Raw genomic sequence first — 27528 nt, forward strand, 5'->3', positions numbered from 1 at the left:
CTCTGCCTCCCAGGTTCAAGCTATTCTCCTGTCTCGGCATCCTGAGTAGCTGGGATTACAGGCACCCACCACCGCACCCAGCTAATTTTTGTATTTTTAGTAGAGACGGGTTTTCACCATGTTGGTCAGGCTGGGCTTGAACTCCCAATCTCAGGTGATCCACCCGCCTCGGCCTCCCAAAGTGCTGGGATTACAGGCGTGAGCCACCGTGCCTGGCTTTTTTTTTATTTATTTATTTATTTATTTATTTATTTATTTATTTTGAGACAGAGTCTCGCTCTGTCGCCCAGGCTGGAGGGCAGTGGTCCGATCTCGGCTCGCTGCAAGCTCCGCCTCCCCGGTTCATGCCATAGCTGGGACTGTAGGCGCATGCTGCCATGACCGGCTAAGTTTTTGTATTTTTAGTAGAGATGGGGTTTCACCGTGTTAGACAGGGTGGTCTCGATCTCCTGACCTTGTGATCCATCCGCCTCAACTTCCCAAAGTGCTGGGATTGCAGGCGTGAGCCACCGCACCTGGCCGTATTATTTGTTTTTTTGAGATAGCCTTTCTGTCGCCCAAGCTGGAGTGCAGTGGCGTCACCTTGGCTCACTGCAATTTTTGTCTCCCAGGCTCAAGCGATCCACCTACCTCAGCCTCCTGAGTAGCTGGGACTACAGGCACGTGCCACCACACCCAGCTAATTTTTGTATTTTTGGTAGCGAGAGGGGTCTCACTTTGTTGCCCAGGCTGGTCTCGAACTCCTGAGATCAAGCGATCCGCCCTCCTCGGCCTCCCAAAATGCTGGGATTACAGGCATAACCCACTGCAACCAGCCAAATTTTACTTGATTTTAATTTAGATAGCCACATGTAGCTTCTACCTACCATATTGAAGAGCACATTCTATAACTTTCTTTTTTTTTTTTTTTTTTTTTTTTTTTTTGAGACGGAGTCTCGCTCTGTCGCCCAAGCTGGAGCGCAGTGGCCGGATCTCAGCTCACGGCAAGCTCCGCCTCCCGGGTTTACGCCATTCTCCTGCCTCAGCCTCCCGAGTAGCTGGGACTACAGGCGCCAGCCACCTCGCCCGGCTAGCTTTTTTTGTATTTTTTAGTAGAGACGGGGTTTCACCATGTTAGCCAGGATGGTCTCGAACTCCTGACCTTGTGATCCGCCCGTCTCAGCCTCCCAAAGTGCTGGGATTACAGGCTTGAGCCACCGCGCCCGGCCAACATTCTATAACTTTCTAGGAAAAAAAATTCCTTCAACAGATGTTCAAAGTTTATCCCAAGAAAATACTTATCAGGTCAAGAGATTGAGACCATCCTGGCTAACACGGTAAAACCCCACCTCTACTAAAAATACAAAAATATTTAGCTGGGAGTGATGGCATGCACTTGTAGTCCCAGCTACTCAGGAGGCTGAAGCAGGAGAATCGTTTGAACCCAGGAGGCGGACGTTGCAGTGAGCTGAGATTGCGCCACTGCACTCTAGCCTGGCCACAGGCTAGAAAAAAATAAAAACAAAAACAAAAACAAACAGAAAAGGGTAGATTCACCCTGTTGAAGGGAAAGTGGGGCTCCAGGCACTTGGTTCTGCTTTTTAAATTCTTCTGCTCCTCCTCAAGCAATAGGTTCTAGATCTGAGGGTTCTAGGTGGAGGGAGGCTTTAGAACATGTGCGCCCTGAATTCATTCACCTTCCCAGAGTTCATTCCCCCTCCCTTTTTTTTCAAGAGGTGGTCTTGCTATGCTGCCCAGGCTGGTCGAAAAGTCCTGGACTCAAGCGATCCTCCCGCATCGGCCTCCCAAAGTGCTGCGATTACAGGAGTGAGCCACAGTGCCCAACCCTCATTACCTTTTTAGAAAGCACCTCCTGACGTTGGCAGTGACGTTTATTATTCTGGGGGATGGGAGTTATATACAGCAGTGACCCGGAGCCCCTCACCCCCACCAGGCTTAGGTGGGGACAGGAGGTGTTGGCAGAAGGCACACAGTGGCAGTAGCCCAGAAGAGGCCAGGAAGTAAGGGTGGGCATGTGATGTGTCCTGGGAGACCCAGATGAGGAAACTGAGGCTCAGTGAGGGCCTCAGGTCACACAGCAAGGTGTGAAGGCAGCTGGTCCCGAGAGCTTGTGCTGGTTGCTTCTCTCTTGCCTGGGCTACAGGAGGACGCAGGGGCAGCCCCCGCCCTTCTTCCTGGGGGCACTGGGAGGGCTGGGTGGGAGCTCTTGTTCCTGGTATTTCCTGTGGGAAAAGGCCAGTGAGGTTGGAGTGGAAGTGCTGGGGACAAGGACGATGGGAGGGGGCCTCGGCTCACCGGACAGCCCGCACCAGCTGCTCAAAAGCCTCATCCACGTTGAGACGCAGTTTGGCCGAGGCCTCAAAGTAGGCCACGTGGTGGGAGGCGCCGAAGGCAGATGCTTCTGATCGGGGGACCTGGGGGTGCGGGGGACACGGAGGAGTCAGGTCCCTGCACTCAGGGTGACCGCGGCTGGAGAGACAGACAGGCAGGCTGGATACTCTAGGAGAGGTGACCCACTGTGAGAACTCAAAGAGGAAGAGCTCCTGAGAGATTATGGAGGGAGATGCCGCAGGGGCTTGGTGTCCTCTAAGTGAGGTATGGGGGCGGGCTTCGTGGACACTTGCCCTGCTGTGCCTTAGATCACCAGGAGTGGGCAGGCCGGGAAGTCAGGGTGTTCCCGGCAGAGGCCAGCAGAGCCCCAGAGGCTGGAAATCCCCAAAACCTTCGCCAAATGGAGGAGTTATGTGTGGAAATCGTGGTGGGGAAGTGTTGGGAGCAGGGAAAGGAGGGGCGCAGCTGTGCGGGGCATCTGGCACCTGGGGAGGAACTGGGAAGCCATGGAGGGGGCTGGCCATGAGCAGGGGAGGTGCTGGGGCTGGTGGGAGGTTGGCTGGAAGGGAGGAACACGAGGAAGGGGCAAAGAGAGCTGGCGGATGGGGTGAATGTCCTTTGTTCCATCCTGCAGCCTCTCCTGAGGACACCTGCGTGCTAGGCCCTCTGCTCGGTGATGCTGGGGACCCCGAAGGTCCGGTTTGGGGGTAACCCATCTAGGTGAGCTGTGTGACAGTGGCAGTTGCAGGACTGCAGGAACAGAGGAGGATGCTGATGGGGGACAGGTGTGCTGAAAAGAGCCTCCCAGGCTGAGATGGGGTCCCCACAAAGAGGGGTGTCCCGAACCTGGCGCTGTGCCTCCAGATCTGCCTTGTTCCCGACCAACACGACGGGGAAGTCGTCACGGTCCTTGACCCGGAGAATCTGCGTGAAGAGCTTGCCCACCTCGTTGAAACTGCGAGTGAAGCCAGAGGCATGAGATCTAGCCAGCTGCGGAGCCCAGGTCCTCCCCACACCCACCCACTGCTCCGCCACCGGCAACCCGTCACCTCTGCCGGTCATTAATGGCAAACACCAGCAGGAAGCCGTGGCCGGCACGCATGTACTGCTCTCTCATGGCCCCGAACTCCTCCTGGCCCGCAGTGTCCAGGACTGCAGAGACAGGGAGAGGGGCCATTGTGGGGACCAGGCTCCCCCCGTCCCCCCCAAGAGCCCTCAGCCCCCGCTGGCACCACCCCCATCCATTATCCATCCCCGCCGCCCTCACTGTCCAGCCGGGCCGGGATGCCATCCACACTGCAGATCTTCGTGTAGGAGTCCTCAATAGTGGGGTCGTAGTCAGACACGAAGTAGGACTGGCAGGATGGGGAGAGGATAGTTATTGCAGTGCCCTGGCAGACAGGACGAAGCCCTGCCCCTGGGATGCCTCTCTCAGTCTCTGTCCCTCTCTCTCTAAATGTCTGTCCCCATTGCTGGGTCTCTGCCCCCTTTCTCTGGGTCTCTGTTCGCTCTGTCTCTCTGAGTCTTTTTTCTCGACTGAGTCTCGCTCTGTCGCCCAGGCTGGAGTGCAGTGGTGCGATCTCGGCTCACTGCAAGCTCTGCCTCCTGGGTTCACACCATTCTCCTTCCTCAGCCTCCTGAGTAGCTGGGACCACAGGCACATGCCACCACGCCCAGCTAATTTTTTCTATTTTTGAGTAGACATGGGGTTTCACTGTGTTGGCCAGGATGGTCTCGATCTGCTGACCTTGTGATCCACCTGCCTCGGCCTCCCAAAGTCCTGGGATTACAGGCGTGAGCCACCGCGTCCGGCCTTTTTTTTTTTTTTTTTTTTTTTTGAGATAGAGTTTCGCTCTTGTTGCCCAGGCTGGAGTGCAATGGCACAATCTCAGCTCACTGCAACCTCCCCCTCCCGGGTTCAAGCGATTCTCCTGCCTCAGCCTGCCAAGTAGCTGGGATTACAGGCGTGCGCCATCATGCCCGGCTCATTTTGTATTTATAGTAGAGATGTGTTGGTCAGGCTGGTCTCGAACTCCTGACCTCAGGTGATCCGCCCTCCTGGGCCTCCCAAAATGCTGGGATTACTGGCATGAGCCACCGTGCCCTGCCCTGTCCTTCTCTCTCTCTAAATGTCTGTCCCTGTTTCTGGGTCTCTGCCCCCTTTTCTCTGGGTCTCTGTCCCCTGTGTCTGAGTCTCTATTTCCCTCTCTCTGGGTCTCTGTCCCCTTCTCTTTGGGTAGCTACTCCCCTGCCCCCCCTTTCCCTGCCTCCCACCAGTCTTCTTCTCTCTGAGTCACTCCTGGTCCTCTCTTTCTGATATAAGGTACATGTCCCACATCATGATTACATCCTAGCTGTGTGACACTGAACAAATCACTTCCCCTCTCTGAGCCTCAGTTCCTCAGTTTCTTCATTTGAAAAAGGAGGCTAAGAACAGCACTACACTCCATCCGGCACCGGCGAGATTCAGAGCAAATCTCTGTTAAATATTGAATGTATCGGTTATCGGAGGCGTTATTGTCCAGACTGCCTGTTTATATCTCTCCCTCCTCTTCTGCCTCCTCCCTCTCTTCTTCCTTCTCCCCCGTCCCCTCCTCCTGCTCAGGCGGCCTCCAGCGTCTCCTCCCAGGGGAAGGTCCCGGTTCCAATCCGGCTGCGGAGAGGCTGCCCCACCCTCGGGCCCCGGCCCCTCCCTTCCTGCCTGGGTCCTGCCCGCTGCCAGCCAGGCCTTAGGCCAGCTCTGGGACTGCCTCTGGGTGCAAGGGGCCCAGGGCTGGGGCCTTTCTCTACACAAGAAGGGCTCCCTCCCAGGCAGGCCCTTGCTGGGGTCTTTTGGTGGGGGTGGGGTGGAGGTGTCCTGGGGCCCCAGGGCCTCTGCAGTAGCATCTCAGGCGGAGACACTTTTCTAGGATTTCTTTGAAGCAGGGAGGACCTCCCTCAGGAATGGGGAGGAGGTTTCCTGGGTAGGGGTGGAGTTTCAGGAAAGAAGGGGTGATTTGGAGGCTAGGGGTCTGAATACTGCATCTGTCAGTTACAGGGGTGCTTGGTGAGGGCTTGTCCTGGAGGGAGGCTATAAGGACCAGGCCCTGGGAGGGATTGTGGCTCTGGGGGTAGTTAGGGGCGGGACCTCAGAGCACAGCGTGAGAAGCTCAGGGCTGAGAACTGGGGGCCAGCCCCGAGGTGGCGCAGGGGTTTTGGGAGGTTATAGTATATACAGTCTTAGAAACACTGAGTTCATTTATGGGGTCAGAGAAACTCCCAAGGAGTAGGTCTTTCTGGGGGTGCCAAGAATCTGGGGGCTTCTTCTTTGGAGATTATTTGAGAGCTATCCAGGGTTTCTGAGAGGGGCTCAGGGAGTTGCAGTGGAGAAAGCACGGGATGGAGGAGGGGCTGGTTTTCCTTGGGGGTGGGGTGGGAGAGTGGAGGTTTGGGTCTTGAGGAATGGGGGATTGTCAGGACTTGGGGTCTTGGGAGATTTCTGGAATGGCCAAGGGGCAGGATCTCTTTTTAAATCTCGGGTTGGAAAGCAGGACTGTCTTAGGGCTGGGTAGTCCCAGAAGAGTCTCAGGGCCAGGGTCTATGTAGAATTTCTAGGTTCTGGGGGCGGACATGGAAGGGGCTAAGAATCGAACGTGGGGACGGGCAAGGTAGCTCACGCCAGTAATCCTAGCACTTTGGGAGGCCAAGGCAGGCCGATCACGAGGTCAGGAGTGCGAGACCAGTCTGGCTAATATGGTGAAACCCTGTCCCTACTAAAAAATACAAAAATTAGCCAGGCGTGGTGGCATGCACCTGTAGTTCCAGCTACTCGGGAGGCTGAGGCAGGAGAATTGCTTGAACCCAGGAGGCAGAGGTTGTAGTGAGCCAAGATCGTGCCACTGCACTCCAGCCTGGGGGACAGAGCGAGACTCCGTCTCAAAAAAAAAAAAAAAACAGAATGTGGGAGAATCTCAAAGGTGTTGGGCACTGGCGTTCTCCCAGGAAGGTTCTCAATGGCTTAGCGGGGAAGTTGGAGACTGGGATTTGGGGGAGATAGGGCTCAGGGTGGTGGAAGGTGGCACCGAGGGCGTGGTGGGGGGGCCTGGGAGTGCTTAGGGTCCGAATGGGGTGAGTGTTCTATATTTAGCATGCTCCCAGGAGGTGCTCAAAGCCAGGTCAGCAGGTAAGCGGGGTCTGGGGCACTGGGGGAGGGAATGGTGGGTCTCAGGATGCGAGTGCAGAAGGAAGGCTCCCCCGTGCAGGGGATGGAGGCTCTCCAAGAGTTTAGGTTACAATCTGTGGGGATCTTTTAAGATTAGAGGGCCTTATAGGAGGGTCTCAGTGACGGGTCAAGGGGGAAAAGGGGTCTCGGGGATCCCCCCAAGGGCTCAGTTCTGGGTCCCGGGGACACCCTCCCGGGTGAGGGCCCACTACCTGGATGAACTGGATGGTCAGCGCGCTCTTGCCCACGCCGCCGCCGCCCACGACCACCAGCTTGTGTGTCTCGCTGGGCAGGGGGTCCCCGGGCCCAGGTCCCCCGCCCCGGGGCCGCCCCCGCCCTGTCCCGGACGCCGCCCCGCTGCTCATGTCGCCACCGCTGCTGCTGCCTTCGCTACCGCCTGCGGGGGAGCCGGGCGGGACCCGGGGGGGGCGGGGGCGGGCTACGCTAATGAGGCTACTGCATAATCATGAGCTCTGGCGAGGAAGGCTCGCGTCTCGGCACACTTAAGGAGGAGGACGGGCCAAAGAAAGGGAGGAGCTATGTTAATAAGGGAAAGGGAACGGGATTCGCTGCGAAGGGGAATTCCGAATGAGGCGGGGCTATGCTAATGAAGACCTGTGCTCGCCCTGAGCGGAGCCACGCGCTCTCAGCGGGAGGGCGGTCTGTGGGCGTGGCTATGCTAATATAAATTTATTCTTTCAGCAGACGGGGCGGGAGGCTCGCCAGGGGAGGGGTTATGCAAATAAGGACCCCTGTGACACTGCTGTTTGGGGCATGGTCTCTGAGGCCTTAGTATGGTAGGCGGGGCTCGTCGACTCGCGCGCGCGGCCGTATATAGGGCGCTCCGAAGCAGCAGCAGGTTTTGAGGAGAAGCTCCACCTCCCTCCTGGGATCTTAGCCAAGCTTTCGACCCGGGCGTCTGGGTTAGAGTCTACAGTCTCCGCCTGCTAAGGGACCCAGGCTTCCGGTTCCCGCTGTCCCAGCCAAGCGGAAGACAGACTGGGAGGAGAGTGGGGCCCTAGAGGGGGACAGCGGGGTAACGGGGCAGGGAGGGGCCGTGAGATCACTGCATTCCTAATCCATGAGCCAGCTCGCCCAAATTGGGATGCCTGGGTCATGAAGAGCCTGGGGCCAGGATTTCTGGGTCTTGAAGGAGGAGGAAGCCGAGGGCCCAGACTCCTGGGTCCCTAGGAGAAAATGGGCTGGAGATGTGGACTCCTGGGTCCTGGGGAGGAGGGTGTCAGGGAGGAAGGCGTCTGGGGTCTTCAGTTCGGTAAAGGAGGGAGCTGAGGACCTGGACTCTTAGGTCCAGGGGTTGGAGAGGCTGGGGACCCAGGATTCTGGGTCTGAGTGAGGCCACTGGGTTGGGGGGACCCGAATTCGTATGTGAGAGCTTGAGACCAGGACTAGCCTGGGAGACCTACTCTTGGGTCTGAGGAAGGAAGAATCAGACTCCTGAGTCCAAGGGAAAAGGGAAATAGGAGTCTGGACTCTGCTCTGAGTGAGAGGATTGGGAATTCAGACTTCTCTGTACTGAATGAGGCGGCTATGGGGTCGGGCTTCTAGGTTCTAAGTTTATTTTTATTTATTTATTTTTGAGCGGAGTTTCCTTCTTGTAGCCCATGCTGGAGTGCAATGGCGCAATCTCGGCTCATTGCAACCTCCGCCTCCTGGGTTCAAGCGATTCTCCTACCTCAGCCTCCCGAGTAGCTGGGATTACAGGCGTTAGCCACCACGCCCGGCTAATTTTTGTATTTTTAGTAGAGACTGGGTTTCACCGTGTTGGTCAGGCTGGTCTTGAACTCCTGACCTCAGGTGATCCACCTGCCTCGGCCTCCCAAAGTGCTGGGATTACAGGCGTGAGCCACCGCGCCCGGCCTATTTTTATTTTTTAGAGACGGGGCCTCCTTATGTTGCCCAGGCTGGCCTCCAACTTCTAGGCTGAAGCGATCCTTCCGCCTCAGTCTCCCGAGTGGGACTACGGTGTGCGCCACTGCATCCCGTCTGGTTCTAAATTTAGGGGGACCTAGAGGATCTGGATTCTGAGAGCCCCAGAATGTGGGTAGGGCAACATCCAGCAAGTCGTGCTCACTCCGCCGAACTACAATTCCCTTGCATCTATTCTGTTTAGTGCCTTTTACGTCACCTCCTGTTCCGCCACCCTTTCCGCGCGCGCGCAGGGCACTGTGGGGCGTCATCGCGGGCTACCGCGGCCCCGCCCACTTCACCTCTCACCCCACTAGCTGTCCCCGCGCGACAGAGGCGGTGCGCGGACTACGCCTCCCGGCGTGCATCGCGCGGACCCCGCCCCATGTGTCCCATTGGCTTCTGGGAAACCGAGTCCGGTTGCGTTTCCGGCGGCCTTCACGGCGCCGTGCTCGGTACTTGAAATCCCGGCAAGCTCGGCGGCGCTTTAGCTCCGCCTCTCTCCTCCTTTGCTGACGAACCCCGCCCCAGCCTGCCCCGCCCCGCGCCGGGGCCGGAGCCGCAGCCCGAGCGGCGGGGTAAGATGGCGGCGGCGGTCCGGGCCGCGGGGCTCGGGCCTATTGGGGTGGGCGGGGCGGAGTTGGGTCGCTCGTTGTCCCGGGGTCCTCCCCGCAAGCCACGGGTCCTGGAGGGCTTCATGGGGCGGTCTCGGGCCCGGCAGCTGCGGCGAAACCTGGCGCCGAGAGGGGGGCCTTCTCAGGGCCCTGGGACGCATCCGTGGGTTCCTGGGGGCGTCAGTGGGGCGTCTCGGAGAGGACTGGGGGCGTCCCTGGGCCTAGACCGAGCCTAAGGCCTGCCCTCCATCATATAGCTGGCCTGGATCGTGTCTGTAGACACTGTAGATTGTCTTTATGGGCTGACCGGGGACTAGGGTCTGGTTAGAGGGTTCTGGGGCCATCTTGAGATCTTGAGCTATATCCCAGGGGTGAAGGAGGGTCTGCAAGACCTGAGGAGTATCTTCAGAGCCATCTAGAGCGCCTGGGGTATGTCTGTTAGGGCTGGAAAGAGTCCACCTGGGCTGGCCTGAGGATGCAACTGGTCTGCATAGGTCTGGGGCCATTTATCAGGCCTAGAATAACTGCCAAAGGCTAGGAAGTCTTAGAGCCCCCTAGGGGGTTGGGATATGCCCACCAGGGGAGGGCGTCAAATATTGAGATGTACTGAGGGTCTGGGGTCTCCAGGGTATGGGTAGTGTCTAATAATGGGTGACAGGAGGCTGGGGGCAGTTAGAAGGACCTGGAACCATCTAGATGGCTTGAATGTGACTGCAGGAATGCAGTTTTTATGCCTGGAGCAAATTCGAATGCCTTTAGGGTGGGATCAGCTTGTGGCGAATAATACAGAAAGAGAATGAGGAAATTTTGCCCAGCTTAGATATACTTGCCCTTCAGAAAGTGATTCAAATGAAAAATGTTGTAAAATTCTGCATTACCCTGGGGGTTATTGAGAGAGTTAGAATTAATCTACTTGAGGCTGGAAGAGTCTGGAGGGTCATCTAGACCCACTGTTACAGTGCTTTTCAAACCATGTTGACCGTGATCTGCATTAAGATACATTTTTTCATTAAGACCTAGTACAGACAGTCATAATGTATTTGACATTATATAACATAATGTGTTAACATTAACTCACCTTCCACAAATTGACATTTCCACTTACTACTTGCAATGTGCTGCGAAGAACTATTTTGTTCCATTTACTTTTTATAACAAGCTATTTGTGAAGCACTAAACTGGTATATGACCCTGTTGTTGGGGAAACCACTGATCCAGACAGGACCTAGCAGTATCTGCAGAGCATTCTTCTGTCCAAAAGATCTAAGTAGCTGAGGGTGTGTCTGCAAAGCCTGGTGCTGTCTAAATGAGCAAGCAAGCATCTTTGTATACTGCAGAGGGTTTGGGGATCCCTTAGCCTGTAGTCAGCAGATGTTGATTAAGCTTCTCATATGTGACAGTCACTGTTGTAGGTAGCATGTGCTTCCCCGGGAGGTGCTGGAGAACAGTCCCAGGGCCAGGAACTGCCCACGGGGCTGAGCATATTGAGTGTTGGTAAAAGAGGCTGGGATGTAATAGACTATCAGGGTTGGGTATGTTTTAGGAAGTTAGGAATTAGGTGGACCTGGGAGGCTGAATGTAGAGGCTTGGCATGGTTTGAAAATCTATATGGGATGTAGAACAGGACCAGGGTCTTGTCTTTGCAGGAATGCTGTGGGGGAAGCAGGGAGGCAGATGTAGGGGAAACCTGAGCTTTAAGGGCTAATAGTGTCATTCCTGTTCATCCGTATTGAGCACTTGAGGTACTCTAACTGTGTGGCAGAAGTCCGGCTTTCAATATTCACAGCCATTCTCTGAGATAGATACTCCTGTTTCGTGCATTTACAATTAAGCATACTGAGTTGTGGGGTTAGGGATTTTGAAGCTTTCTAGGAATTTTGAGATTGGATATTGTCTTACAAGTAGCAGATTTGACAGTCGTGGGGAAGCTTACAGCTGAAATCTTCATATTTTTCTGAAGCCCTAATCAAGACATCCATCCGTTCAATGGATGATCTTTCAACTGCCTGACTGGGGAATCATATCAAAGAATTTCCATGACATTGCAAAGGCTTTGGGCAGATGGCAATAAGTAAATGCCTCCTATAAAGTTTCCCTTCAGCATGCTTTTCTGAAGTTTAGCGTTTTCATTTTAAAAATGGCATACTGGTTTTGCAGATCACTCAGTGAAGTTTCCAACTTAGGTATATAAATAAAATTTGGGGGTTTTCCTCACCATCGAGGACAGTTGATGCTCTAGGAAGCTGTGTGGTGTTTGAGGCATGGCGTTGAATATTGCCCAGCACATTGGCCTTGGGAAAGGTGGGTTTATAGGACTGTGGAACACACTCTGAAATCACGGTGCAGCACACACAAAAAACCTCGGTGTTGGCTTTGCCTCTTAGGAGGCCAGGGAACGAGGTCTTGAAGTTTGGATACGTTGTTGGGAAAGCTGCGGGAATTGAGGAGTGAAATGTTAAAAGTGGAGGCCGGGGAGGCCTCCCTTTGACATAAGAGGCACCTGAAACCCAGAAAAAAGGAAGAGAATTGCTCCTAGTCCCTGGGGTGTCTATGCTGGGCCCAGCGCCCACCCAAGCACAGGGTGGAGCGGGATGAGGTGGAGGAGAGGAGGGGTGCCAAAGGGGATGCTGAGGGAGAGAGTGTGGGGCCCTTGAGGTCTTCATGTCTATCCTCTACTTCCGTCCTTTCTCCCGGGACCTCCACTCCAAACTGTCACCCCTGGACCCCCAGGTGACCATGGAGGAAGAAGATGAGTCTCGAGGGAAGACGGAGGAGTCGGGCGAGGATCGGGGCGATGGTCCGCCAGACAGAGACCCCACGCTTTCTCCTTCTGCCTTTATCCTGGTGAGGCTGCTGGGCTCCTGGCACTGAGGGATGGAGGAGCTGGGCATCCACACTCCAGGGGCCTGACTCCGGGGCCCAAGGCAGGGGCAGTGGACTCCTGGCTCCCGTGAAGCACTTGAGTCTGGCTGTCAGTGTCTGGGATATCTGTCTCCCAAGGGGCAGAGGTTGCAAAGCATCTGCCTGGGTCCTCTGACGCTTGGTTCTTCCCCCCTTCCCCAGCGAGCCATCCAGCAGGCTGTGGGAAGCTCCCTGCAGGGGGACCTGCCTAATGATAAAGGTATGGCGGCTTCCGGTTCCTTTCAGCCCCGCCCTCTCTCGGCGCTCTTTATCCTAATGTCATTGATACAAGCTTTTCTGAAGCCACCTGGGTGCCACCCTTGTGCTGGCACGGGGAGCCAAAAATGGGCAGACACTCTGTGGCTGCCTTGGAAGGGCCTAATGTACGGTGGAAGGGAGACAAACACAGTGCTGGGAGAGGACAGGAGGCCCACCTCAGCTAGCATGGACACAGTGCTGGGAGGGGACAGGAGGCCCACCTCAGCTAGCATGGACACAGTGCTGGGAGGGGACAGGAGGCTCACCTCAGCTAGCATGGACACAGTGCTGGGAGGGGACAGGAGGCCCACCTCAGCTAGCATGGACACAGTGCTGGGAGGGGACAGGAGGCCCACCTCAGCTAGCATGGACACAGTGCTGGGAGGGGACAGGAGGCCCGCCTCAGCTAGCATGGACACAGTGCTGGGAGGGGACAGGAGGCCCGCCTCAGCTAGCACGGACACAGTGCTGGGAGGGGACAGGAGGCCCGCCTCAGCTAGCACGGACACAGTGCTGGGAGGGGACAGGAGGCCCGCCTCAGCTAGCATGGACACAGGCTGGGAGGGGACAGGAGGCCCGCCTCAGCTAGCACGGACACAGTGCTGGAGGGGACAGGAGGCCCGCCTCAGCTAGCACGGACACAGTGCTGGGAGGGGACAGGAGGCCGCCTCAGCTAGCATGGACACAGTGCTGGGAGGGGACAGGAGGCCCGCCTCAGCTAGCATGGACACAGTGCTGGGAGGGGACAGGAGGCCCGCCTCAGCTAGCATGGACACAGTGCTGGGAGGGGACAGGAGGCCCGCCTCAGCTAGCATGGACACAGTGCTGGGAGGGGACAGGAGGCCCGCCTCAGCTAGCATGGACACAGTGCTGGGAGGGGACAGGAGGCCCGCCTCAGCTAGCATGGACACAGGGCTGGGAGGGGACAGGAGGCCCACCTCAGCTAGCATGGTGGGAGATGGGTCAGGGCACCTTCCCAGAGTGGGGACAGGTGAACGGGCTCTCTAAGGACCTATGAGTCTAAGGACCTAGGATTAGAGGGAAGCCTGATGGGCTGCAGCAGGCCCACAGCACTGGTGCAGCGGCGAGGAGCTGTGCTGGGGTTCCTTGGGGCTGGCATGCAGGAAGGTGTGAGTGGGGTTGGGGGAGGCAGGAGACGTCTGTGGGGACTGCATCCCAGCAAGGCCTGAATGCCAGGTTGAGGTGTCTGAGGGCAGACAGGAGGACAAATGGCTGAGCATCAGAGCCTCAGAAGTGGGTGCTGGGAAGTCCTCCTGGGAGGCAGAGCGTGGAGGCCTGGAGAGCAGGCGGGAGGCTGGTTCCGCTGTCAGGAACAAATTAAAGTTCCTCTTTCCTCTACCCCACAAGTCTCGGCAGCGAGTCCCCTGTGTCCAATACCCCATGCAAATCTCTCACCAGATGGCTCTCGGTGTCATGGCCTTCGATGGCGGCGCTGCCGGAGTCCACGGTCAGAGCCCCGTTCCCAGGAATCAGGGGGGACTGACACAGCTACTGTGAGTAAGAAGAAGGGGCTGGGGGCCTGACTCACGGGTATTGGAGGAAGGGATGGGTGCCTGAGTCTGAGGGAATGGGGTTTGGGGACCTGGACTCCTGGCTCTGCGATGCTGACCAGGGGCAGTGTTGGAGAGTCTGGGGGCCTGATCTGGGCCTGAGCTTTGAGTGCTGATGGCTGTCAAGCTACAGGAATTAGATCCTCAGTTTTCTTGGGGATCTTAGATGTCTGGGTTCCTGAGAGGTTAGGGAGTTGGGAAGTAGGATTTGCCAGTCTTCATGTGGCCAGGGACAGCATAGAGCCTCTCTGGCCTCTTCCAGGTGTTGGACATGGCCGCGGACAGCTTCCTTGCCGGGCTGGTGAGTGTCCTGGATCCCCCGGATACCTGGGTTCCCAGCCGCCTGGACCTGCGGCCTGGCGAGTGAGTAGCTGGGCAGCTGGAGTGGGAGAGGCCTCGGTGTGAGAGCCAGAAGCACCCCTAAGGCTCACCCACCCCTTCCGCCTTGCAGAAGTGAGGACATGCTGGAGCTGGTGGCTGAGGTCCGAATCGGGGACAGAGATCCCATTCCTCTGCCTGTGCCCAGCCTGCTGCCCCGTCTCAGGGCCTGGAGGACAGGCAAAACGGGTATGTGGGGCCAGGGTGGAGCTGGGCAGGTGGCCTTGGAGTTGTGTGGGGATCGGCTGTTTTTGGTAGTGATGATGGTGGTGATTGTGTCATTAGACAGAACCTTTCCCTTGTCTTTGTATTAGATGTGATCAAGGCTGTAGGTGCATACAGATGTACATAAAGTAAAAACCCATGTGCTGGGGCTATGTGGGAGTGGTCAGCATGTGTGACACTTGGTTTCGGCACACTAAGCGTTAGTGTCACTGCACTGGGACTTCATCTCCCCAGGAGGGGGACTCTTCGAGTTGCTATATTCAGAGAAGCAGACAGCCTGAAAAATGGCAGGCACTTGCCCAAGGGCGCACAGCCAGATGCTCCATGGGGTGCCTGGGCCTTGAGCCCTGGTGTGTCTATGAGTCTGAAGCCCAAGTTTTTGATTTCTGAGATGTGCGCTGCCCAAGGAGGAATCTTCTCCTCCAACCCTACACACAGTGGTAACCCTGTGAGCTGTTTAGACCAAACTCGAACGCACAGCTCAATTGCAAGGAGGACTTGTTACTATGCACATCGCTGGGCCCACTCCCAGGGGTTCTGATTCTGCAGGTCTGGAGTGGGACCTGGGAATTTTCGTTTTAAACAATACATGCTGCTGAGCCCTGGACTCTGTTGAGAACTCTAGGTTTAGGCCTGCCTTCTGCGTGAACATATGTATTTGGAGGAGGAGGTGGAGGGAGAGGAGAGGAAGGTGCAGTCAGCTGTGGGCACCAGCTGTGAGCCATGAGCACTGGTTCTGTGGTAGAGCAGGCACACCACTCTGCGCCAGGTCATGTTTACCTTGTTTCGCTCTGTTGCCCAGACTGGAGTGCAGTGGCGTAACCTCGGCCCACTGCAACCTCTGTTTCCTGAGTTCAAGCGATTCTCCTGCCTCAGCCTCCTGAGTAGCTGGGACTATAGGTGTGTGCCACCACACCCAGCTAATTTTCCTATTTTTAATAGAGATGGGGGTTTCACTATGCTGGCCAGGATGGTCTTGATCTCTTGACCGCAAGTGCTCTGCCTGCCTCAGCCTCCCAAAGTGGTGGGATTACAAGCGTGAGCCACCGTGCCCGGCTACCTTCTTTTTTTTGAGACAAGGTCTCACTGTGTCCCCCAGGCTATAGAGTGCAGTGGCACAATCATGGCTCACTGCAGCCTGAAATTCCTGGGCTCAAGTGATCCTGTTGTCTCAGTCTCTGGAGTAGCTGGGACTACAGGTGCATGCCACCATGCCTGGCTAGTTGTTGTTTTTTTTTTTTTTTTCTTTTTTCTTTTTTTGAGATGTAGTCTTGCTCTGTCACCTAGGCTGGAGTGCAGTAGCGCAATCTAGTCTCACTGCAACCTCCGCCTCCCGGGTTCAAGTGATTCTCCTGCCTCAGCCTCCTGAGTTGCTGGGATTATAGGCGCGCACCACCATGTTCAGCTAATTTTTCTATTTTTAGTGGAGATGGGGTTTCACTGTGTTCGCCAGGGTGGTCTTAAACTCTTGACCTGAAGTGATCCTCCTGCCTCAGCCTCCAAAGTGCTGGGATTACGAGCATGAGCCACCATGCCTGCCACCTCCTCTCCTTTTTTTTTATTAATAGCTGGAAACGATTTATGCATTAAGTACAGAGACATGGTACCTAGGACTCATGACATTCTTAGGGGCCCACAATTTCTTTAAAATCAGAAGCTGTAGATCTAGGCGCGGTGGCTCACGCCTGTAATCCCAGCACTTTGGGAGGAGACCAACGCGGGCGGATCATGAGGTGAAGAGATTGAGACCATCCTGGCCAACATGGTGAAACCCCGTCTCCCCTAAAAATACAAAAATTAGCTGGGCATGGTGGCGCTTGCCTCTAGTCCCAGCTACTCGGGAGGCTGAGGCAGGATAATCGCTTGAACTCAGGAGATGGAGGTTGCAGTGAGCCGAGATCATGCCACTGCACTCCAGCCTGGGTGACAGAGCAAGACTTCGTCTCAGAAAAGAATCAGAAGCTGTAGGGGATAAGTAAACAAATGGGCAGGGCAGCGTTCCCCTAAAACTTGATTTAGGAAAACAGGTGGTATGCTGGATTTGGCCCCTGGGCCTTAAAAGTGATAAAGGTGTATCCGGAAGCTAATAGTAGTTGTTTTCAGGGGGACTCTGAGGTTATGTTTTATTTGTTTATTCTAGGTAGTTTTAAAAAGAAAAGAAAGTTCACCCATAATCCTATCCCATACAGAAATGTATATAAAGCTGTGGATCTCATGTGTTTGCATTGCGCTCTGGTCTGTGGAGTATTTTATGCTTAAGGTGCTGGGAATAGCGATGAGGCTAGGAAAAGCTGAGGCTCAGACTGTCCTCGCCCGGCAGCAGGTGCAGCCTGGCTCTTTCTGCGCACTCATCTGTTCCTCCGCACATCCTGGCAAGTACATGCTGTCATCATCACCTCTGCTTCATCTTCCCCGAAGCCCTTGGCAGCTGAGGGACTGTACACTGCACTCATTGATAATCTTTTTTTTTGTTTGTGAGAGAGAGTTTTGCTCTTGTTGCCCGGGCTGGAGTGCAGTGGTGCGATCTCGGCTCACTGCAACCTCTGCCTCCCAGGTTCAGTTCTCCTGCCTCAGCCTCCCGAGTAGTTGGGATTACAGGCATGTGCCACCACACCTGGCTAATTTGGTATTTTTCGTAGAAACAGGGTTTCATGTTTGTCAGGCTGGTCTCAAACTCCCAACCTCAGGTGATCTGTCTGCCTCGGCCTCCCAAAGTGCTAGGATTACAGGCATGAGCCACTCCACCTGGCCATAAAGGGTGTTGGATGAATGAACAAATCCCCGTTTTATAGATCAGGAAACTGAGGTAGACACATCAGTCCACTTGCCTGTGGTCATGTGGCTGGTGAGGGCCAGCCCCTGGATCAAGGGGTGGCTCTGGTGCTGCCCTCTTGACCCCTTTCCTTCCCTGGCGTTGTCCTCACACCACTCTGCTGGCATCCTTGCTGTGGTGTGGCCTCTGTCAGTCATCTCCATCGTGTGACTGTGGCATCGCAACTGTAGTACTTAGCACAGTGCAGCGGGCTCTTTGGGGGCGAACGAGGTGACATATGAAGCACCATGCCTGGTTTGGAGGAAGAGGCAAACCTTTGTCATTGCCACTGACACTGGTCAGTGGTGTCACTGAGTCCTGAGCAGATGTAATTCCTTGGGTGGGGACTCAGCACAGAGTGAAGAGCTTGGGGTGAAGACCGGCCTTGCTGTGCTCCCCAGCTCTGCCATTTCCTGGCTCTGCACTGGAATCTCACCCTGTCAGCCTCCCATTCTTCCTTCTACCAAACAGGAGAAACTCCCACGAGAGGCAGCTGGCGCAGCAGGCCGGAGCTTGTTTTTGTCTTGGAGGGGAACTTAGGTTTGAATCCCAGCTCTCCCCCTGCAGCCTGTTTTCCTGTTTCGTCTTCGCCCAGGCTGGAGTGCGGTGGTTGTGGTCAGAGCTCACTGCAGCCTCCACCTGGGATCAGTCACCAGCACTGGTCAAGGTAGTTCCTAGTTTCAGGGCCAGGGTACATTGCCCAGGGTCAGGCCAGTGCTGTCACAGGATATGGGAGTGCAAGTTCGGAGCCACATTGACTGAGTTTACACCCTGACTGCTGCCTCCTCTCTGTGTGCCCTTGGGGAGGATACTGCAGCCTTCTGCCTCAGTTTCCTCCAGTGACCTTTGGGTTAAGAACCGTGGTGTGTGGCCGGGCGCGGTGGCTCAAGCCTGTAATCCTAGCACTTTGGGAGGCCGAGACGGGTGGATCACGAGGTCAGGAGATCGAGACCATCCTGGCTAACACGGTGAAACCCCATCTCTACTAAAAACACAAAAACGAGCCGGGCGAGGTGGCGGGCGCCTGTAGTCCCAGCTACTCCGGAGGCTGAGGCAGGAGAATGGCGTAAACCCGGGAGGCGGAGCTTGCAGTGAGCTGAGATCCGGCCACTGCACTCCAGCCTGGGCGACAGAGCGAGACTCCGTCTCAAAAAAAAGAAACAAAAAAGAACCGTGGTGTGCAGGTGTCAGGAGCATCCTACGGCTGGCTCCTGTGAAGCAGTTGGGGCTTCCTGGGCAGGACCTGGTGGCCCAGCAAGTGTCCACGGCTGGGCCAGCAAGCAGGCACCAGAAGGGAGGTGAAGGCCCTGACCGCTTCTCTCTCCCTGTTCCTTTGCAGTTTCTCCACAGTCGGACTCCTCTCGGCCTGCCTGTGCCCGTCACCTCACCTTGGGCACGGGAGACGGGGGCCCTGCCCCACCCCCTGCCCCCTCCTCTGCATCCTCCTCCCCTTCCCCTTCTCCCTCATCTTCCTCCCCTTCCCCTCCCCCGCCCCCACCGCCCCCTGCACCCCCAGCCCGCCTGCCCCCCGATTTGATATCTATGACCCCTTCCACCCCACCGACGAGGCCTACTCTCCACCACCTGCTCCGGAGCAAAAGTACGACCCCTTCGAGCCCACTGGCTCCAACCCCAGCTCATCAGCCGGGACCCCCTCACCTGAGGAGGAAGAGGAGGAGGAGGAAGAGGAAGAAGAAGAGGAAGAGGAAGAGGAGGAGGAGGAAGAAGGCCTGTCCCAGAGCATCAGCCGTATCTCGGAGACCCTGGCAGGCATCTACGATGACAACAGCCTGAGCCAGGACTTCCCAGGTGATGAGAGTCCCCGCCCGGACCCGCAGCCCACACAGCCGCCTCCGGCCCCTGGAACGCCGCCCCAGGCGGACTCCACCCGGGCTGATGGAGCCACGCGCCGGCGGGTCTTCGTGGTGGGGACTGAGGCGGAAGCCTGTCGGGAAGGCAAGGTCTCGGTGGAGGTGGTGACCGCTGGTGGAGCCGCCCTCCCGCCGCCCCTGATGCCACCCGGCGACTCGGAGATCGAGGAAGGCGAGATCGTCCAGCCGGAGGAGGAGCCCAGGGTGGCGCTGTCCCTCTTCCGCCCGGGTGGCCGGGCCGCCCGGCCTCCGCCTGCCGCCTCGGCCACCCCCACGGCCCAGCCCCTTCCCCAGCCTCCCGCTCCCCGGGCCCCCGAGGGGGACGACTTCTTGTCCCTGCATGCGGAGTCCGACGGCGAGGGTGCCCTGCAGGTGGACCTGGGGGAGCCGGCCCCTGCGCCGCCGGCCGCAGACTCGCGCTGGGGCGGCCTGGACCTGCGCCGCAAGATCCTGACCCAGCGGCGGGAGCGCTACCGCCAGCGCTCGCCCTCCCCGGCGCCCGCGCCTGCCCCGGCCGCCGCCGCTGGTCCGCCAACGCGCAAGAAGTCCAGGAGGGAACGCAAGCGTAGCGGCGAGGCCAAGGAGGCCGCCTCGTCCTCGTCGGGCACCCAGCCTGCGCCTCCCGCCCCGGCCTCGCCCTGGGACTCTAAGAAGCACCGCTCACGGGACCGCAAGCCCGGCTCCCATGCCTCGTCGTCCACCCGCCGCCGTTCCCGCTCCCGCTCCCGCTCCGCCCGCCGCCGCTCGCGCAGCACCGACCGCCGCCATGGGGGCAGTCGCAGGTCGCGGTCCCGGGAGAAGCGGCGGCGGCGGCGGCGCTCCGCCTCCCCGCCCCCGGCCACCTCCTCATCGTCGTCCTCGAGGCGCGAGCGGCACCGCGGGAAACACCGGGACGGTGGCGGCAGCAAGAAGAAGAAGAAGCGGTCGCGGTCCCGGGGTGAGAAGCGGTCTGGGGATGGCAGCGAGAAGGCCCCGGCGCCCGCCCCGCCACCCTCCGGCTCCACCTCTGGTGGTGACCGCGACAGCCGCCGCCGGGGGGCCGTGCCACCCTCCATCCAGGACCTTACGGACCACGACCTCTTCGCCATCAAGCGGACCATCACGGTGGGCCGGCTTGACAAGTCCGACCCCCGAGGACCTTCTCCTGCCCCGGCCTCCTCACCTAAGCGGGAGGTCCTGTACGACTCCGAGGGACTGAGCGGCGAGGAGCGGGGCGGCAAGAGCAGCCAGAAGGATCGGCGCCGCTCGGGGGCTGCCTCCTCCTCCTCCTCCTCCCGGGAGAAGGGGTCTCGTCGGAAGGCGCTGGATGGGGGTGACCGGGATCGGGACAGGGACAGAGATAGGGACAGGGACAGGTCATCCAAGAAGGCCCGGCCCCCCAAGGAGTCGGCACCTTCCTCAGGGCCCCCGCCAAAGCCACCGGTCAGCAGCGGCTCAGGCTCTTCATCCTCGTCGTCATCCTGTTCTTCCCGGAAGGTGAAGCTGCAGTCCAAGGTGGCGGTGCTCATCCGCGAAGGTGTCAGCAGCACCACCCCCGCCAAGGATGCTGCCTCGGCCGGCCTGGGCTCCATCGGCGTCAAATTCAGCCGCGACCGCGAGAGTCGCTCCCCCTTCCTCAAACCCGACGAGCGGGCCCCCACTGAGATGGCCAAAGCAGCTCCGGGCAGCACCAAGCCCAAAAAGACCAAGGTCAAGGCCAAGGCAGGGGCCAAGAAAGCCAAGGGGACCAAGGGAAAGACCAAGCCATCCAAAACCAGGAAAAAGGTCCGCAGCGGAGGTGGCAGCGGGGGCAGTGGCGGCCCGGTGTCGCTGAAGAAGTCCAAGGCGGATAGCTGCAGCCAGGCAGCAGGCACCAAGGGGGCGGAGGAGACTTCGTGGTCTGGTGAGGAGCGGGCAGCCAAGGTTCCTAGCACCCCGCCCCCCAAGGTAGCCCCACCACCCCCTGCCCTCACTCCAGACTCGCAGACCGTGGACAGCAGCTGCAAGACACCCGAGGTCTCCTTCCTGCCGGAGGAGGCCACTGAGGAGGCTGGGGTCCGAGGTGGGGCAGAGGAGGAGGAGGAGGAGGAAGAAGAGGAGGAGGAAGAGGAAGAGGAGGAGGAGCAGCAGCCTGCCACCACTACGGCCACTAGCACCGCTGCAGCCGCCCCTAGCACTGCCCCCAGTGCGGGGTCCACAGCCGGTGACTCGGGGGCGGAGGACGGGCCAGCTTCCCGTGTCTCCCAACTGCCCACGCTGCCCCCGCCCATGCCCTGGAATCTGCCGGCTGGTGTGGACTGCACCACCAGCGGTGTCCTGGCCTGTGAGTGTCCCCTGGGGGAGGGGGGTGCTGGGGCAGGTGAGACAGTATGGAGACTGGAGGGTACAGACTTAGAGGCAGTGGGGTGCCCTGGAAGGGAGAGGTTTATAAGGACATGGACTAGGAGGGTGGGGGTGGGTGAAGGCCAGTTAGGGTCTGTCCGGAGGCTCTAGGTGCCTGGGTGTACTGGGAGAGAAGGGCTGGCGGGAGCAGGTGGTGGCCAGCGCAGACTGGAAAGGTGGGCTGGGTTCTGGGATTCCCCTAGAGGGGGACCAGGAGAGAGAGACCAGAAAGAATGGCTTGAGCAGGACACCATGTTCCTTACGCATCGCGGTTGCCTCTATCAGACTGCAGAGGTGGGGAGAGAGGCTGGGACTGGCCACAGGGGGTCAGGAGGCAGAATCTCACTCCTGCCGTCTCATCACTGCATGACCGTGGCCAGCCCTATAGCCACACACCTGGAGTCCCAAGAACATTCGGGGTATGGGCCGTTCTGTCGTTGGCCAAGGCCCCCTTTTCCCAGTTCTGAGTGTGAGGCCTTGTGGCTGTTCTGGGACCCAGGGCAGGAGATGGTAGCAAGTGTCCAGGTGAGGGTCACCAGCTCCTGTCCTTTCACCTCGCCCATCTTCATGTTGTCACCTCTCCACATCCTGTAGTGACTGCACTTCTCTTCAAGATGGAAGAAGCTAACCTGGCGAGCCGAGCGAAGGCCCAGGAGCTGATCCAGGCCACCAACCAGGTGGGCTCCCCTGGGGGAGAGTCCCTGCCGCCCCTTCTTTTGTCCATTGCCTCGGGTTAGGAGAGGAACCGCAGGCCCGGCAGCTCTGGGGCAAGGTATCGGCCTGAAGAGGAGCCTGTTGCCTCAGCTGTGGGGAAGTCAGCGTGGGAACAGTGGGGTGCACGTCCCCTCTTCTCCTCCACCTCCCTTTACTCATCATCCCTCCGTCCTCTTCCCACAGATCCTCAGCCACAGAAAGCCACCCTCAAGTCTGGGGGTGACCCCAGCTCCTGTGCCCACCTCTTTGGGTCTGCCCCCTGGCCCCTCCAGCTACCTGCTTCCTGGCAGCCTCCCTCTGGGGGGCTGCGGTTCAACTCCCCCCACCCCCACCGGGCTGGCTGCCACGTCTGACAAGAGAGAGGGCAGCAGCAGCTCTGAGGGCCGTGGGGACACAGATAAGGTGAGCTGGCCTGGGGAGAGGTGGGGCAGTGGTGACAGTTCTGTAGAGAATACGGACTGGAACTGAGACGCAGGGGCCCAAGGAGAAAGGGACACTGAGGCCATAGAAACTAAAGTCATGGAACTGTAAGGAACTCCACTTCGCTGGAATGGATGAGCGGGAAATTCGTTGGGCATGTCCAAGAGAAAATCATGTCTGTGCGTGTGTGGGGGTGTGTGCATATACCCCACATCTACACACCCTGTAACAGACGCCCCACACTGCAGCCCACCCCTTGGTGATCTGTTTCTCACACTGTCTCCCTCTCAGTGTGAGTGGGGGAGGCTGGTTTCTGAATAAAAACTCAAGAACCTGTTTCTAGATGAAGGGAGGGAGAACGGGTGCCAGGCAGACAGTCATGCAGGTTCTTATTCAGCTGCTCTGGCCGGCTCTTTCTCCTGGGCTCTGGGGCTGTTTCTGTCTTGGTCAGGTCTAGATGTGGGTTTTTTGTTTTTGTTTTTTCTTTGAGATGGGGTCTCGCTCTGTCACCCGGTCTGGAGTGCAGTGGTGCCATCTCAGCTCACTGCAGCCTCCGCCTCCCAGGTTTGAGTGATTCTCCTGCCTCAGCCTCCCGAGTAGCTGGGATGACAGGCGCACACCACCACACCCGGCTAATATTTGTATTTTTAGTAGAGATGGGGTTTCACCACGTTGGCCAGGCTAGTCTTGACTCCTGACCTCAGGTGATCTGCCCACCTTGGCCTCCCAAAGTGCTGGGATTACAGGCGTGAGCCACCGCTCCCGGCCTTAGTTGGTTTGTTTTGAGACAGGGTCTTGCTCTGTCACCCAGGCTGGCATGCCGTGGCACAGTCACAGCCTCAGCCTTGATCTCTCAGGCTCAAGGGATCCTCCTACTTCAGCATCCTGTGTAGCTAGGACTACAGGTGCGTGCCACCATGCCCAGCTAATTTCTTAATTTTTTTGTAGAGTTGGGGGTCTCGCTGTGTTGCCCAGGCTGGTCTCGAACTCCTGAGCTTAAGTGATTCTCCCACCTCAGCCTCCTAAAGTGCTGGGATTATAGGTGTGAGTCGCTGAGCCCAGCCTACATGTGTTTTTTTAGAGTCCAGCAGCCCATAGCCAGACAGTGGTGTTGGCCACCTTACACAGCTGTGTTTGGTGCCAGATAAAGCTGTATAAACCCCATTAAATATCCTGTGTGAGTCGCGGAGGCGGGGCTGCAGCTTAGCCCGTCACTTGTCTGTAGCTTGTGCCTTGTGCTGCAGGTCGCGAACGGTGAGGACCCCCTGGTCTACGGCGGCCCTTGCTCTGCCCTTTTCTGTGCTCTGCCCTTTGCTCCACTTTGCCACATCCAAGATGGGTGTTTGGGAGCAGCCTCTCTCTAGAGACCCACATCCTGTGGGGCCAGGCAAGCCTGAGAAGTCCCTCCAGGGCAGCCTGTGTCTCTCCTGGCCATAGAGTTGCCCTAATAGCTCAGTAGCTCGTCAGACAGTGTCACTGATACTGCTTCTGGAGTCTGCTAGCCATTGTGCCCTGCCCTTTCCAGGACTCAAGTTTACCGGCCCCTACTCTGATAGTCACCTGACTTGGGAGGGCAGTTTCCCCAAGGGCAGTGGCAAGGGACTATCCCTTGTGCCTGCAGAAGGCCGGTTCTTCTCTGGTCCCACGTGGCTCTCTGGCTAGAGGTTTCCTGTCTGCTTTTGCAAAGATTCTGCCTGAGGCCAGGGATGCAGCTGCTGCCCCGATCCTGTGGTTGCGGGATCTCCTAGCTTGTTGGCCACAGGCGGGAAGAGCCTTGTCTCGGAGGCTCTCTGCCCTGCCCCCTGTTTCGTCCTTCCCTTTTCATCCCACGGCCATCCCCCTTGGAACAGGCACAGCTCCCCTGGATTGAGTCTTTGTACCTGGCCTGTGCCATATCCTCCATGTGTGTCCCTGTAGTCCTCCCCCTAGGTGGTGTCCCCATTTTATAAATAAGCCACAAAGGTGGCCAGGCGCGGTGGCTCATGCCTATAATTCCAACACTTTGTAAGGCTGAGGCGGGTGGATCGCTTTAGCCCAGGAGTTCAAGATCAGCTTGGGCACCAGAGTAAGACCCAGTCGCCAGAAAAAGTACAAGAATTAGGCCGGGTGTGGTGGCTCAAGCCTGTAATCCCAGCACTTTGGGAGGCCGAGACGGGCGGATCATGAGGTCAGGAGATCCAGACCATCCTGGCTAACTCGGTGAAACCCCGTCTCTACTAAAAAATACACAAAAAAACTAGCCAGGCAAGGTGGCGGGTGCCTGTAGTCCCAGCTACTCGGGAGGCTGAGGCAGGAGAATGGCGTAAACCCGGGAGGTGGAGCTTGCAGTGAGCTGAGATCTGGCCACTGCACTCCAGCCTGGGCAACAGAGCGAGACTCCCTCTCAAGAAAAAAAAAAAAAAAAAAAAAAAAAGAATTAGTCGGGCGTGGTGGTGGCACCTCTAGTCCCAGCTACTCAGGAGGCTGAGGTGGGAAGATTGCTTTAGCCCAGGAGTCCAGGGGTACAGTGAGCAGTGATTGTGCCACTGAACTCCAGCCTGTGTGACAGGGAGAGACGCTGTCTCAAAGAAAAGGCCACAAAAAGGAGGTTTGGCTGAGCATCCCAGGGGTCAGAGACAGGGAGTGGCAGACCAGGCTTCCGATACAAATGGGCTTGAGGTCAGTCCCCACCCCCGCTCCTCAGTGCGCCTCCATCCCCTTGGTGACCAGAGCAGTATTGTAAAAACCTTTTAAACTGAGTCCTCCCCCTTCCCATGGTGAAAAGCCCTGTGCAGTTTTCTACAGCCCTGTCTGTAGAGTCTGATTCAAAACCAGCTGCAATTGCTTGGCCAATGCCTGTCTTCTCATCACACTGAACTTTGTGAGGGCAGGCAACGCATGTGTCCTGGTCCTGGCCAGGCCTGGAGCAGCCCAGGGTTCAGCCTAGAGGAGATGTTCAGTGATATGCAGAGGCACAGGCCTGGCCTTTGGTCCCAGCCATCTGTAGCAGAGGGTGCATGGGACAGACCCTCACCAGGACTTCCAGCCCGAGAGCAGCCGGACTGCCAGAGAGGCTAGGCTGGCAGCAGAGGCGAGCAGAGGTGGAGGTTCTGCAGGTACTCACTGGCCCTTGCTGTTTCTTCCCCCGCTGTCGCCACCCCACCAGTATCTGAAGAAGCTGCACACACAGGAGCGGGCGGTGGAGGAGGTGAAGCTGGCCATCAAGCCGTACTATCAGAAGAAGGACATCACCAAGGAGGAGTACAAGGACATCCTGAGGAAGGCCGTCCACAAGGTGGGCACCCAGAGAGAGGGGCAGACACAGGCCGGGGAGAGGACGAACTGGAGGGCCAGATGTGTGCAGACAGATGGACACGGATGGGAGACGGGGAGGTCAGTCTGGGAGGGTGATGGGATTTTCTCAAGGCCACCTGGGCCTGTTCCGCTGGCCCTGGGGCACCCATCATCTAGGGGACAGAGGGACTTTGGCCTGGTTACTGGGGAAGCTGCTCTTACCCCAGTCCCAAGCTGCACCCAGCAGTCCCGGGTGGATGGGACCCCGGGAGCCTGGTGGTGACTCTGGCTGTCCCCGGCCCCCCAGATCTGCCACAGCAAAAGTGGGGAGATCAACCCGGTGAAGGTGAGCAACCTGGTGCGGGCCTACGTCCAGCGCTACCGCTACTTCCGCAAGCACGGTCGCAAGCCAGGGGACCCCCCAGGGCCCCCACGGCCGCCCAAGGAGCCAGGGCCCCCGGACAAGGGTGGCCCGGGCCTGCCCCTGCCCCCTCTCTGAGAGCCCTGGCCAGCTCTTCGCCCCTCGCCTCTTTGAAATTCTGGACATATTTATGGCTCCACCTCCCCACCTCCCTCCCCCATCAGTGGGATGATTGGGGGAGGGTTGCTGCAGGGAAGAGGAGAGCCCCCTGCCCTTCCCTGCCCCGTGCCCACCCCCTTTGCCCCCAAGCCTGTCCCCAGTGCCCCTCCCTTCTGTTCGTGCCCCTCTCCCCAATTTCATTAAAGATTTCATGAAACATTACCCCTGAGCCCCATGGTTCTTTTTTTTTTTTTTTTTGAGACGGAGTCTTGCTCTGTCGCCCAGGCTGGAGTGCAGTGGCCAGATCTCAGCTCACTGCAAACTCCGCCTCCCGGGTTCACGCCATTCTCCTGCCTCAGCCTCCGGAGTAGCTGGGACTACAGGCGCCCGCCACCTCGCCCGGCTAGTTTTTTGTATTTTTAGTAGAGATGGGGTTTCACCATGTTAGCCAGGATGGTCTCGATCTCCTGACCTCGTGATCCGCCCGTCTCGGCCTCCCAAAGTGCTGGGATTACAGGCTTGAGCCACCATGCCCGGCTGAGCCCCATGGTTCTAACCCTTTGTTTTCAGAGACAAATTTGCCAGAGGGTTGCCTAAGAGGCTAAGGGTGGGAGACAAGGGAGACCAGGCTGTGACTTGGGGCAGCTGCCTCCCGAGCCTGTTTTCTCATCTGTATAGTGGTGTTGTGAGGACTGAACAAGACACAGGTGGAGCGCTTAGCACAGTCTCTGGCAGGCAGCTAGCTGCTCACAGGGAGGCGGGGCCGGCCCCACCTGATCAGCATCCTCCCAGCTCAGGGCACCTGCGTGCCATGTGCCTGCCTTGGAATTGCTCCCAGAGCAGGATCTGCGTTCCCCATTGAGTTGGCTTCTCTTTTCAGCAGCCCCGTGAAGCTGGGGTGATCTCATCCACTCTCCCGAGAGGGAAACTGAGGCACAGAGCAGCAGGGGCCGAAGGGTGAGTCAGGGCTGCGCTGGCTTCTGCCGGTTTCATCACCCAGAACTGAGGCCTAGCCAGGAGAGGTGACAGTGCCCAGGGTCACCAGGCAGGCAGGCAGGCTTTGCAGGCTCTAAGGTGGCCACAGAGCCTCTTTACCAAGGCCCCCTCCAGCCCCATGTAGAGGGGAGCCTGAGGCCTGGAAGGAGAAGGGCC

The 27528-nt window shown here is 57.9% G+C and overlaps 2 protein-coding genes across 3 annotated transcripts; one reads left to right on the forward strand and one right to left on the reverse strand.

Annotated features, from left to right (window-relative positions):
* Nucleotides 1-1853: 1853 nt before the first annotated feature.
* RRAS (RAS related) lies at nucleotides 1854-6974 on the reverse strand. Of its 2 annotated transcripts, XM_033224078.1 has the most exons (6): nucleotides 6745-6969; nucleotides 3599-3686; nucleotides 3381-3483; nucleotides 3178-3286; nucleotides 2296-2414; nucleotides 1854-2222 (listed from the first exon to the last, which is right to left on the reverse strand). In XM_033224078.1, exons 1-6 carry the CDS (start codon nucleotides 6895-6897, stop codon nucleotides 2138-2140), a joined length of 657 nt encoding a protein of 218 aa, XP_033079969.1. In that variant the 5' UTR covers nucleotides 6898-6969; the 3' UTR covers nucleotides 1854-2137. The 2 variants fall into 2 exon arrangements, with proteins under 2 accessions (XP_033079969.1, XP_033079970.1); XM_033224079.1 differs by lacking the exon at nucleotides 3381-3483 and having other exon boundaries at nucleotides 6745-6974.
* Nucleotides 6975-9511: 2537 nt separating this feature from the next.
* Nucleotides 9512-26598, forward strand: SCAF1 (SR-related CTD associated factor 1). Its single transcript, XM_033224080.1, is given in 12 exon segments — nucleotides 9512-11373; nucleotides 11803-11916; nucleotides 12136-12193; nucleotides 13651-13745; nucleotides 14065-14165; nucleotides 14254-14369; nucleotides 18557-18730; nucleotides 18733-21390; nucleotides 22044-22126; nucleotides 22347-22565; nucleotides 25729-25857; nucleotides 26164-26598. Coding segments are annotated over 11 exon segments (3933 nt in total). The 5' UTR covers nucleotides 9512-11373; nucleotides 11803-11808; the 3' UTR covers nucleotides 26356-26598.
* The last annotated feature ends 930 nt before the right edge of the window (nucleotides 26599-27528 follow it).

The sequence above is a fragment of the Trachypithecus francoisi genome, unplaced genomic scaffold, assembly GCF_009764315.1.
Source record: "Trachypithecus francoisi isolate TF-2019V2 unplaced genomic scaffold, Tfra_2.0 Lachesis_group12, whole genome shotgun sequence".
Taxonomy (NCBI): Eukaryota; Metazoa; Chordata; class Mammalia; order Primates; family Cercopithecidae; genus Trachypithecus; species Trachypithecus francoisi.